This window comes from Dipteris shenzhenensis, chromosome 24 (assembly GCF_047967505.1).
Source record: "Dipteris shenzhenensis isolate YYH24624 ecotype China chromosome 24, Dip_SZ_1.0, whole genome shotgun sequence".
In the NCBI taxonomy this organism is placed as follows: domain Eukaryota; kingdom Viridiplantae; phylum Streptophyta; class Polypodiopsida; order Gleicheniales; family Dipteridaceae; genus Dipteris; species Dipteris shenzhenensis.
In genome coordinates, this window is record NC_141619.1 from 26,907,620 (window position 1) to 26,920,794 (window position 13,175).

The window sequence follows — 13,175 nt, forward strand, 5'->3', positions numbered from 1 at the left end:
AATCTATTAGACTATCACCCTTTCTCCAAAGCTCATAGACACGATTTTGAAGTAATAGCGTCTAACAAGGCAATGCAAAAATGTTAGTTTCCTAGGGTTTCTATGACATGTGCAACCTGCACAAAGATAAAGGAGGCTTAAATTGCAAAGGGATCCATTAAAGTGGCAAAATTTTTGATGTTTTGAAATCACGTCCTCTCTAGAACAAACTTTTGTGAATATTGAATTTTTTCAAAAGACAATTGTAAAATTTAAAATTGTGAGTAAAGACTACACACAGTAAGCGCATTTGATGTTTGATTTGGCATCACAATCAGGAGCATCTGCTAAAATTCGTGAAGAGAATCTCCATCCTTTAACAAAATATAACTGTTAGCAAATAGAGCTATGAACCTAGTGAATTTCCTCCCTGTTGAGGCATTCAATTCAATATCGAGGCCTAACCTTGGACTCCTTAGGATTCTTCTATTTCAAAGCAAAAATTGAAATTGCTTTTTTTACTTTTGATGGGCAAGATGCCTTTCAACGACAAATGCACCCTTTTAGCCTTTCTAGAAATTGAGTATCTCTTCAACAAAGGCTGCAAATTGTTTATCACCGCAAGCAGGTCTAATAAGAATTGACTGAATTTCTATGCGGTATCATTTTCTACCATATCTGAAGGCATTCAATTACAATTTTCCCTCTTTCCAAGAAACCATATAGGATTATTCCTCAATCTGCTAAAGTCTCCTCAACAAGACATGCAACCTTTAATCACTAAGGATTTGGGAGGGCTCACTGATTTTGTACACTGCCAGGTTCCAAAAATGTTTGAATATTCCAAAGTTTTCCATAAGGTTTTTTTCCTAAATCCAAGCAAGCACAGGATAATCCGAGATTCTCGAAGTCATAATTTTTAAAAACATCTCACACAAGAGTTTCTATTGCGTGCAATGGCAAACTTGTAATTGGAGACAGTGAAAAGGTAAGTTTTCCAACGCTGTGGGTACTTAATAGCAGCTTCAAAGAGGCCCCATGATCTCTCTTCCAAAGACTCCGTTTGAGCCAAAAATTAAGGATTGCAATATCAAAACATGCACTGTTCTAGAAGATAAGGCCAGGTAAGGTAAGTGATACTTGCTATGAATTATATAGCTGCAAAAAGAGTATCATTAAAGGCAACCTAGAGCATGCCGTCCTCCACGCTGGTCAAGATTGTCCAAGGCTATTCTGACTCTAACAGGGTAGTAGAAAACGAATAACAGGCAATCTAGCCCACGCTATGTCATCTCTAATTGAAGTTACAGCCAGTTGGAAATGAGGAAGACATCTCCCGTTAGGTGTCCCCCACCGAAGCTGTGAATCAATAATTTTCTGTGTCAAAATTCAATCCATTCGCAACAAAAATGGGATTTACAATTAATGCAAACGATAAATCCTCACAAGTTTTATCACCTTGTGAGGCTTTCATTATAATCACGACCTCACAAACTGTTTAGGCATGGCTACAATCATTGGAATTTTGTCAAAGTTCTTATATCTACTCAGCTATCTTTATTTTGCATTGATGTCCAATAAGCAGACATTAGACAGAGGATAAAAGATGATGGCGGTGTTCTACACTATTGCCACTCAGCACACACAAGCTTATTCACTCACTAAAGTACACACACAAAATCATTTCAGGTCTTCATAAATGTAGAACACTAAACTTTTGTTGTTTCTTTTTTCCACCAGGTAAATAAAGAAGGGGGAAAGGGGAGGGGGGGGGGGGGGGGCGCTGTACCAATCTAGGTGTAAGACCTCACCTAAAACACCGGAGCTCTGCAGCTGTTTAAAACAAGCACCATTAAACATTTTGCTATTACAGTATTTCTTGTTCTACCTTTTTGTTCTTTAATTCTTTGTCTTACTTGTGCTTAGAAGTGTGAGTGTATTGCGTACCTGGCACTACAAAAGAAAAGTAGAGCCAAACAAGCTTCAGTAGACCTATAGAATGAGGAAAAGAGTATTTGTGCGAGGCCATGCAACCTGAAACTCAATCAAGAGCGTCGGAGAATTGCATTAGTGTCATCCCTTGTGGATAGAATAATAAAATTACTGCAAAAAGAGGATGGTTTGTTCAATGACGTGGCAAAAGTAGATCATGTTTCGCAACTTCTGCATTGCTCTTTAGAGGATGGCTTCAAGAATATTAATCTGATAAATGCAAGCTTGGAGATATTTCACGTTTGAAATAGCTTGTTGCTTTTCCTAAAGATGTTTGACAGTCCTGAGTTGTGGGAAAGAGCTCAATTTTAGAAAATTTGCTCGCAGAACAATCCAATGTCATTTTTAAAGAGGTCAATTTCGACTCTTCGTATCATGGTTTCCGTAGTTACAGCCAACTGCGTCATTCCTACGTGTTTCTTTTGAGAAAAGAAAGCTATTACTTTCACCTGAAGCTTATCAAATACGCCCTATCAATTCTGACAGGCAGGAAGCTTTTTTTCCCTTGCGACAGCATACATGAGATCGTGGAGAGATACCGGCACTGTCACGAGGAATCCAAACCATCAAGCTCAATGAGAGACGAGAACGAGGTCAGCGTCATCGATCGATTCAGACATTTTACTGTAAGCATGAAGCAAGGATGACAATAAAGGAGAGAAATTGGACAATGAATGGTCTATGGAGCGTGAAAAAAGAGAGATAAAGGTGAGGTAATGAAGGGAAAGAATGAATTGGACAGGATTCTGAGACGGAGAGACCATTTAGGGCTTAGAACAGACCAAACCAGCATGAATCTGTGTGCGATAGATCTTTCCCAGTAGCCGAATGAAGAATCTTGTTTTTGCCATCGTTGCTTCTGTCTCTGTGTCTTCATGTCTCTCGAAAGAAAGAGATGCATCAACAATGACTTTTTGGCTAACATTCTACACCCCTCGATAGGACCACGTGTCACGAGTGCTTGAGTGTGGGGTGGGGGTGTGAAAAAAGAAGAAAAGAAAAAGAAAACAAGATGAATGATTTATATCATTAAAGAGGCCTGCCGAAAAACAAATAAGTCAAATGCAAGAGCTGCCCCATCCTCTGTGGCACTCTCAATGGCCAATCAACTATTTCCACCTAGCATGTAGTCGTTAAATCTAAAGAAAATTATTTTACCCTTCAAAAGTTGGAGAATCATCAGTATACCCTTCCCACACATAGGGCAGGCCAAAAAACATTCCTACACCCCTTTTGGCTACACTTTAAAACGTGTGTGTGTGTGTATGTGCTCGTCCCGAGTTCAAGCCGTTGTGCTCTTTATCCTAAGTTCGAGCCCCATCGACAGCTTGGGATCCTATCGTATGGATGTCACAAATGCATTTAAAAAAAAAACAAGCAGCACAGGGTGGCGAGAGTACGGCCCTTTTCTAAAGAGGCAAAAAAGAATGGGAAGCTACTCAAAGCACCCATTGGGGCTGGAGAAATCAGCTGCTGCAGCGAGGGGCAGGAGCTGGGTCGGTTGCTTGTTTTTTAGAAAGTCTGCTTTAGATGTGAAAGTGAATCGTTGCTTGTTTTGGCCATCGTTGCTCTCTTTCTCTCTCTCTCTCTCTCTCTCTCTCTCTCTCTCTCTCTCTCTCTGTCTCTGGCTTCATGTCTCTTGAAAGAAAGAGATGAGATTACATTATACATCAACATGACTTTTTGGTAACCTTCACGAAAGAGAGAAGGTTAACCACATGCCAACATCTTTTGGCTAAATTTTAAAACATGTGGGTGTGTATGTGCTCATCCTAACTTCAAAGCCCCAGCAGCAGCTCGGGTTTCTATCGTATCTAGCCACTCTTGAATTTACAATGCAGGAAAAAAAAAGAGAGAGATAAGGTTACATTCCCTCCCTACCCACCACACACACTTTCCTCAAACCTACGCTCTCGGAGCAAGATTCGCAGCTCCGCAGGTACGCACCCGCCCTACCGCCTGATTTGCCACTGCTCCTCATATCAAAATGACTAAAAGGAGGCTAGTAAAGTGATTCTTTATTATTAGCACTCTTCTCATATCAAAATGACTTAAAGGAGGCTACTAAAGTGGTTATTTATTAGTAGCACTACTCCTCATATCAAAATGACTTAAAGGAGGCTACTAAAGTGATTCGTTAGTATTAGCACTGCCTCATTGAATTTTATGAGATGACATTGACTAACTTTTAAAACGTTAAGTGCAAGTTGACCTCTGAATTGACAACTTCAGCAACGATAACAATAAAAGAAACTTGTCTACCCCATTAGCAAGCATACGGGGCATGGTCACTTACAAGGCTCATCATGTATACGAGTAGACCTACATGCCACATTGATGGCTCACTTACTATAAATGTATGCTATACGCACAAGCAACACCTACACATTTGGTTAAACACCCATAATAACTAACTTCTCAATGTTAGTTAAATCAAATAGGACAAACTCCTCAATGTTGCAAATTTGACTACACCCATAAATATGTTAAAATCAAAAGGACTACAACAATCACATTTTTGGTCGCATACATTAATGTGTTCCAACAAACTTGACAACACTTTTCAATCACAACACCACATCCCTCTCTACTACCCTAACTACTAAATTGTAGTCAATTGTATGTTTGAGTAAGTGCGATTTGTCGAATTTGAGATTATTCATGCACATAGTCGAATTTGTCGAATAGCAAAAGCAATGTGTTAGAGATTCTTGGGTACTCAATGTATAACGTCATAGATGCATATGCATTTAAGCAAACAAGTCATACAATGTCCTCTTCATGTCTGTTGTGTGAGAGCTATACAATGAAGAGGTTTGCTCGACATACAACTCCTCTTATAGCTCTACTTAAAAAAGAAATGGCTGGTTCTAGTTTAAAAAATTGCTATAATAAGCACCCTTGCTAAGATAAGTACTTGCTATTATAAGTAACCCTGGCTAGAGTCCATTTATTTGGTATTCTAATATAAAGATTCATTTGTTTTCCACCATGTTCTTTCCCTCTTTCAAATCCATCAAATCCCACATGTGGTTCATAATGATCGATTAATTGCTACACTCTGAAAAGTCCTAGATGTGGTTCCTAAGATGAAATAAGTGCTTCACGCTAGGTCTTATAAGTGGAAAATCCTTAGAATAATAAAAGGAGGGGCAATATGCTCAATAATAGACAACTTTTAAAGGATAAATAAGGGACACCATAGTAAGTTAACAAGAGTGCACCAATGCGCGTGGGCATTGCTTCTTAGTATATTGCTAAAGCAATCGCTTTTGGATGCAAAAGAGAAAGTAAATGATTTTTGAAAGGGCTTTGAGCTATTAAAAGGCAAATTTTGTAGGATGATCTCCATAAATGGCAATTAAAACACACAACTTAATTATTATTTTTTAAATTACAATGTGGAAATTCACAAAAGGTGTTTCAATCCTCCACTATAGTACTGCCTCTATTGGCACTATGTGTCCTCATAGATGTTGGCACCACCCTAGTTAGTGTTTGCACAAAGTACCCCTTGTGGTCAATTGTCCCATAGATGTTGGCACCACCCTAGTTAGTGTTTCATAAAGTTACCCTTGTGGTGGATTGGCTCATCAATGAAGTCAAAGGAGAAATTTTAAGGTATACGACTAGCTCATCAAATTATTTAAAACATCATCACTTGAGCAGTCAACTACCACATTGTCTATCACACCATTCCAAAGTCACCTACTACAATATTATTACAAGTAATTCCGTAAAATCCTTCATGAACTCATCAATAATATTTAAAAAATATATATGCCTAGTTGGATGTAATCATGTCAACATCAAAAGGTCATTTTGACCATATAATTTGGAAGTAAGGCATATAAAGCCTTTTTCAGAGAACACTTTAAGGCCAAAATCTTGAGCCATACCAGTAAAACTTAGTTTTAGAAATTTAAGTACTTGTTCAAGAGCATTTTGATAGTCAAAAATTTATCATTATATTATCCAAAAGAGGTACCTTAGTACACAAGTAAGAAGATTTACATAGGGTAAAATAAAGTGCAAAAAGAAATATAAAGCCTTTTCTAGAGCACACTTTAAGGCCAAAATCTTGAGCTATATCAATAAAATACATTTTGGTTAGTTTTATAAATTGAAGTACTTGTTCAAGAGCCTTTTGATGGGGTCAAAAATTTATCATTAGGTACATTGGTACTCAAGATAGAAGATATCTATTAGGTAAAATCAAGTGCAAAAAGAAATAAAGGACAGGCAAATCATTAATTAAATAACATCTCAAATCAACAAATGCTAATTTACCTTTTCAAGAGTAAAGACTTTTCTTATCATCTCAAGGAAATAATGAAGAGTAAACACATGTTTCATTAATTGCAACTTCTACCACTTTGCCAAATGGTGGTTACACTTGAGCTATATCATATATAACTCATCATTAGAATTTGTTTTTATTCTATTGGAAAAAAAAGGAAAGTCACATCTATTCATGAGAGTTGATATCTTACATCAAGTCAAAGATACTAAAACTATTCTTGTTTTGTTGGATTACAAACACATTACACATTTAAAGATGCAATATATGTCCCCATCATTGCATTGAAATTCATATCAATTAGAGCAAGAGTGGAAAAAGACATGGATGGTGCGTTCAACATTAGAATTTGGGCACGGTTTATAGGTCCAATGTGTATGTGTGTGTATGTTCATGTGTAAAGAAATAGTGTCTGTGTGTGTGAGATACATTTACTAATCAAATTTATTTTGTGTGACCATTCAAGCCTATGCCAACAACAAAAAAAACCAATAATTATTGCTTTTCCATCATCAAAACCCAACATGGTGGCTTGACTTGGGATGCACCACATCTACCAACTATTGTCCTATTTTTAGAGGTAAGCATTGGGCATGTTCTCGAATTCATCTGGATATTTAAGTAGGAGAAAAATGACTCGTTCTACCATGCTAGATGCATAATTAATGCCATTGTTTCCAAAAATTCTTAAAGGTCCAATTCTACTTATTCTCTCTTGTTTTTAATCCCTTGATTAGACATATGATGCATGCATTAGTTATTTAAAAATATACTTGCATAACATTAAAAGGTAGAATGCAAATGCTCTGAAATTTATTGATTCCACATGTAATTGCATGAAACCCATTCATTGAATCGATAGTTGTTGTTTTGTGTTTTGCATTTTCTACTATTTTGAGACTTTTGGACTACATGTTTTGCAAAACTCTTGGACAACACCTTATAGTAATGTGTATATAAAGTATACATAAATATGCATACATACATATCTATTATATTTAAAAATATGAGAGAAACATTTCGTGGCAAGTTTCATCCCTTGAGTGGAGGAACCCTTTCTTATGAAACCTTGAATCATGAACTCCAAAACATGGCATGGTGGGTATGATTGAAGCCCATAATTGGCATATTCTACACCTATGCATTAGAGTATAGAGAAATACTTGACAAGGAACACATTCAAGTATCTCTTATGGTTCATATACATATAAGATTAATTGCTACATAGGGCTAATAAAGTGCATGCTATGCTAGCCAACAAAGACCAAGAAGATCTTTCTCTAGACAATTATTGAATAATACATATGATTAAAGGAATCAACACATATAACTATTATCAAAGGGAGAATTTTTTGGTTGTCATAGTTACTTCATTTATTAAAGGATAGTGAGGGAATTTAGTTATTCATTATTTGCATAGTCTCTTGCAAAATGCACATGGTCTTTCTTGCAAAATATGGGGTAGTTTCTCATTTTAATATAGGTGTGGGCTTAATATCCTTGTGTCCACTTCATAGAACACATAAATTAAAGGGTCCTTAATGTAGAATGCTATCAAATATAATTTGGCCTTTACAAAGGATTGTACCACAGCAAGAACTAGCTACACTATTTCACATTTACCTATTGTATAGGCTCGTTGTGATAAGGAACATGCCTTTTGAGTGTTGGTTCAAGGTGCATGGATGACGTTATAAATTGAGCTTGAAGGAAATATTGAGACTCGAGTTGCAATGAGATTGATATTCAATATCCTCCCTTAAAACTTGTTTGATGTTTGTGTCCTTACTTTTTGGATTAGACAATACTAAAATCTTTTTCCCTTTTAGCAAGGCTCCAACTTTACTTGTTTATTGTTTTAGAGTCCACTTGAAGAACATGAATGGCTTGTTTATTTTAACCTACTCGTGATGACTGTGTGTATATTGTTTTCCTTCTTTCTCGACAATTTTGATTAACCTATCAATTACGATAACATTCTTTGTAGACCTTAAAGCCAAATCTACATTTTTTAGAGTTGTTTGATGATGTGATATATCTTCTATGCATGTGTGTGTTTTTCCTATCAAAAAATCTAAACTACTACACTACTAGACCAGTTTCAAATGTTCAAGTACATCAAATGCAATCATATGTCATTGCCCTTTTCAAACAATAATTAGGAGTAATCCATTCTTATTCAACCCTTTGAGACAGAGCATTAAAGTGATAATTAACATGAATATGCCAAATCATATTAATAAAGTGTCTAAGTTTCACAAATATATTCAAGGTTATTCTCCAACAATACATTCAATCTTGTTATACAGTAGCTGGAGAAACTCCGTCGCAGAGTACTTATCATAATTGCCAATGCCATATCTTAAGTCCATCAAAACCCGCCAAAGATTTTATAATTGCAAATCCAATGGAGAGGTATGCCGACTCACCTGGCACCATCACAACATAATGAAAGTTACAACAACTCAAACATGTTGTGGAAGCTAGGCTTCAATGCCGGCACATAGTTGTTATCCATGTCACTCTATCTAGATTTAACATTTATCAAATCTTGGCATCATTGTATTCCAAAGATACTTCAAGGTTGGCATAAATAATCAATGTAATGTCAATTTTCAGAAAAGAAATGTAGTATTTGCATAAAAGCATTTGTTACCATACTCCAAAAAGGGTAAGGGGGTACTCCATACAATACCAATGCGAATGGTTGGCCATCTAACATACATAAGTCACATTACTACATGGTCTCTCTATTATGTTTCTAGAGAGATGAAAACCACTATGAAAAAGTTATATGGAACCCCCAAAAAATATGGGATCTTTAAAAGGAAATCCCTTTTCTATTTAGTGATGGGTTTTTTTAAGAGAGACTTAGCAATAACCTCTTCTTCCAATCATAAGAAGTTGTAGCCAGTAGTAGAACTCATCTAGTGCTTATGGAAATAGAGAAGTGAGGTGGAAAGTTTGAAAGTCTCAAGAAAAATATAAAACCTTTAGATATTCTAAGTGTAGTGAACTAATTAGAGGTCATAGGGGCCAATGCTATGTCCTTTTGTAATAGCAAACATTCCAAAACATGTCTAATATATGGTAAGAAAGACTTCAGTATCCATGGCCTCTAACAACTCAATTTCAAAACATAGAAAATTTGATTAAGATATAGATAAATCATCTATAATGAGCTTCTCTATAAAGCATAGTTCACATATATGTCAAAAGATTGCAAGGGCAATTACCCTTGCCCCCAACCAAGGACCAACCAAATCCAATTGCATGGTTGACATATGATTTCATTTAGTCAGACAAGAGCATGATGATATAAATGTTCCACAAAAAAATGCAAAATTGATAGGCTGCCACTTAGGGTGACTCTTAAGGAGATGATCAACATCATGGTCATGCAATGGAAGTGACCTCCCGTAATGCATTTCAACAACACAATGTAGAGTCCCACGATTATGTTCTAAAACAATAGCAGTTGAACTTATTGAGCATGTGGTGCATATGGATGAGCAGCCAGTCACATGTAATGAGCAGCAAGCTCTAAAGGCATATGTATCACATGATGGTGATGTCTATTTCCAGCCACAAGCAATGGCTCATGCATTTGATGCTAATGTAGATATGCCTTCATGTGGGACAGATATGCAACCATGTACTAGAAAACTGTGATGTTTGAATAGCCAGGAACAAATGCTGAAATATGATGCCTATGATGTCCTTCGTGCCTTTGAAGATGTTTTCCAAGAGCAGTGTGAGAGTGATCAGAGGGGTCCATTTCTCTCATGAGGCATCAACTGCTTTGAAAGATGTAGTAGAATTTAGCTGTTCTAATGCATCTCGGGCATCCCATCCTCAAAAATGACTGGTAATAATAGTGGATGACGAATCCTTCCCATATTGCTACTCAAGGGTAGATCCACAACATTAGATTATTATGAGAATGGCACTCAAACCAGTGTGAACGGAGCTCAATCATTCACCAAACTAAGAATGAGAAGGATCCTTGCACGTCTACTATTCATTTAGTCATTGCTAATGTAGCTCCTATTCCTAGAAAGCCATTACAAGAAGGCAACTGATGGATACAAAGAGAAATACAGTCCCAAAGTGTAAGCCCTAGGGCTCTAGTATACCGATCAAATAATCTAAAGGTAAAAATAGCAATCAAACTGCAAAAATAGAGTTGAGATGCTCCTTAAGATGGCACCTTAAGCCTTGTATATGAGTCCCAGAATCACATATGAAGAACAGTGTAGCTACTGGCAAAAGACTTACTGGCCACATTCATCCTTTGGCAAATTCTTTAAGATCTCAACGTATAGTGTTACCAGTAATTCTTCTGTCGCTTCATAATACATAATGTATTGACAAGTGAGAAAAGTAACCAATAGCCTTGCAACACCATGCCCATAGTGGTAGGCCCAAGAAACTACAAGGAAAACCGATGTCCAAGGGAGCTCCAAAAGGATTAGAAGCAAAGAGTTATCTTGGTCATGGCTCCTGAGTCAGAGAATTCCATCTTGAAATAGAAAAAGATATCCCATTGCAAGACGAAATAAAACATGTGAGAATGTCATCGCAAGGAAGGAGTGGGTCAACTCAGTACTCATGTAACAACCAGTAGTGTGCAGAGTATGGAAAGTATACAACATTGCATCGATAGACTCCGTCTCCAAAGATGCTACCAGATATAACTGACTATTGCCACGGCTTGTCTAAGAGTTGCATCTCAAGAGCCAAAGTCGAATACTCATGTTGTTGGACATCACACACACCCAAATATACAAACGAAGACACCTCACATGAAAACAACCAAGCAATCACACACCAACAAACACCCACACCCACACCCACAAACAATCACACAAAATAGAAGGCACCTCAAGTGGAAGGAGATAAAAGTATTTGTTGAAGTAGGGCATGTAGGCAACCGGATCCCCCACCTAGAAACTATTCATCACTCCATAGACTGGTCACCTTTCAAGAAGGAGCATCCATATACAGAGATGTAATGCAAGCTAAATGGCAAGAAAGCTAAAGATGTAGTGTGCTAGAGATGGGCTTACAAACTATTTCATATCAATCAGGTTTGCAAGTATAAATCTTTTTTAAAATATTGCAGATAACCTTGGGCATGTATCTTGCCTTGAGCTCTTAGTGGGCGGAACCAGTAGGCCCCCGTAGTGGTTCGTGAGGGGCAACATGGACTAGTGAAGCTAGTGAAGCCAGTAGAACCAGTGGAGCATCTGTGGATTACCTAGCGACTGTTGAGTGCAACAACTCATGAATTCATGGGCTTCTGTGAATGTATAGTGAGACAAATACTTACAGTTTGGCATAAAGTGATTGCACTTTGGCTACTCTATAGAAAGCCACAAAATAGATGCAGCTACTCTTTCGTAATATGTATACACAGAAAGAAAACTCCCCCATAATAAGCTTGCTCTCCACTCAAATTTCGTGTGCCCAGAATACTGTGAATTACAAGTGTGAGATGTAGATTTCCTTTTCTTCCCTCACCTTCCCCAAATCTCGTCTACAAAGTAAATATCCAAGAAGGTAGCGCGGGAGAAGGATGAGCTGCTCGTTTTTTGTTTAAAAGAGGTATTGAGAATACTTGGTCGAAGCACATGCGGGGCTCATATTACCAACTCACATGGTTCCCAAATTCCATCTCCTCTATTGTTTGTCCCTTGAGTGCGCCATGCAGTTGTGATGATAGAGGAATGAGAGTCGAGAGTCTCTAATGTCCTTGTCTCATAGGCCACCAAATCCTCCCATAGACAAAAATACATCTCTCTCTCTCTCTCTCTCTCTCTATATATATATATATATATATATATATATATATATACATATATATATACATATACATACATATATACATATATATACATATATATATACATAGATGTACATATATAAATATACATATATATATATACATATATATACATACATACATACATATATATATATATATTGTATGATATGAACTATTTTAGGCACTTAACTAATACTAGGAGAGGTCATTTTCTTGTTACCTAAAATTGATATGTAAACAGCAAATTCATGATTAAAAAGTTTGTGCCTTAATCAATTTTTTTTTTCATACTAACATTTCTAGGAAAGGGTATCTATAGGAAAATCTTGCAATAGCGTAGGGCACATGGAGCATTATCATCCCTGAATAGCTCATCCTACCTCCCATCCGCAAATACACATGCATGCTCTCTCTGTGCTCATTCGTGGGTTAACATTGTTCTTTCTTCATCCTATTCTTTTGTTGACCTTATTGCTCAGTAAGAACATTTGAAGGAGGTAGTTTGAGTATATAGTGTTTCATTAAGGGTTGAAATTCCCAATGTGTATGTTCCAGTGGACTTACTCTGCCTCTCCTCATAAAAAAGAGAAGAGATAACACCATCAAGAGTAGGATTAGGTAATTTTTCAAGATTGAGACCAAATTAGAGCATGATTTGACCTTGGCATTAAGAAGGATGGCAACTGGGGCCATAAGCCTATTCATGACACAAGAAACAAAGACGCCAAGATCACCTTGAGTAAAATCAAGTCTAAGAAGCTCAGTCTATAAAGCAAAATTTGAGTTCTTTGCTTTATCAGCATATAATTTTTCCATCTCATCCCATTTGATCTTAGCCATTGCAAGTTTGTTAATGTAATGGATGAGAGACTTTTGTTAGTAATGAACACAATAATTGCTTCATTGTTATTGCACCATCTCTCTCTCTGTTTGTCTGTCTATTTGCCCCCTTACCATTGAAATAAATAATTAGTTTTTCTTGTCAATTTTATTGCATCTCTCTCTCTCTCTCTCTCTCTCTCTCTCTCTCTCTCCATCTCATTCTATAGAAAGAAACTATTAGTCTTCATTAATCAA

The 13,175-nt window shown here is 36.8% G+C and overlaps 1 protein-coding gene across 4 annotated transcripts in view; it reads right to left on the reverse strand.

Annotated features, from left to right (window-relative positions):
* Positions 1 to 2,896, reverse strand: part of LOC147886432 (MADS-box transcription factor 23-like) — a 141,245-nt gene extending 138,349 nt beyond the window's left edge. For 2 of the 4 annotated variants that reach the window (XM_087395484.1, XM_087395482.1), the window contains exons 1-3: positions 2,759 to 2,896; positions 2,421 to 2,515; positions 1,927 to 2,013 (exon numbers count right to left, since the gene is read on the reverse strand). In XM_087395484.1, the coding sequence (XP_087251610.1) occupies positions 1,927 to 2,013; positions 2,421 to 2,515; positions 2,759 to 2,896 (320 nt within the window). Of the gene's footprint in view, positions 1 to 1,926; positions 2,014 to 2,420; positions 2,516 to 2,753 lie in introns of all 4 variants that reach the window. The other 2 variants (XM_087395483.1, XM_087395486.1) reach the window with 2 other exon arrangements.
* Positions 2,897 to 13,175: the final 10,279 nt, after the last annotated feature.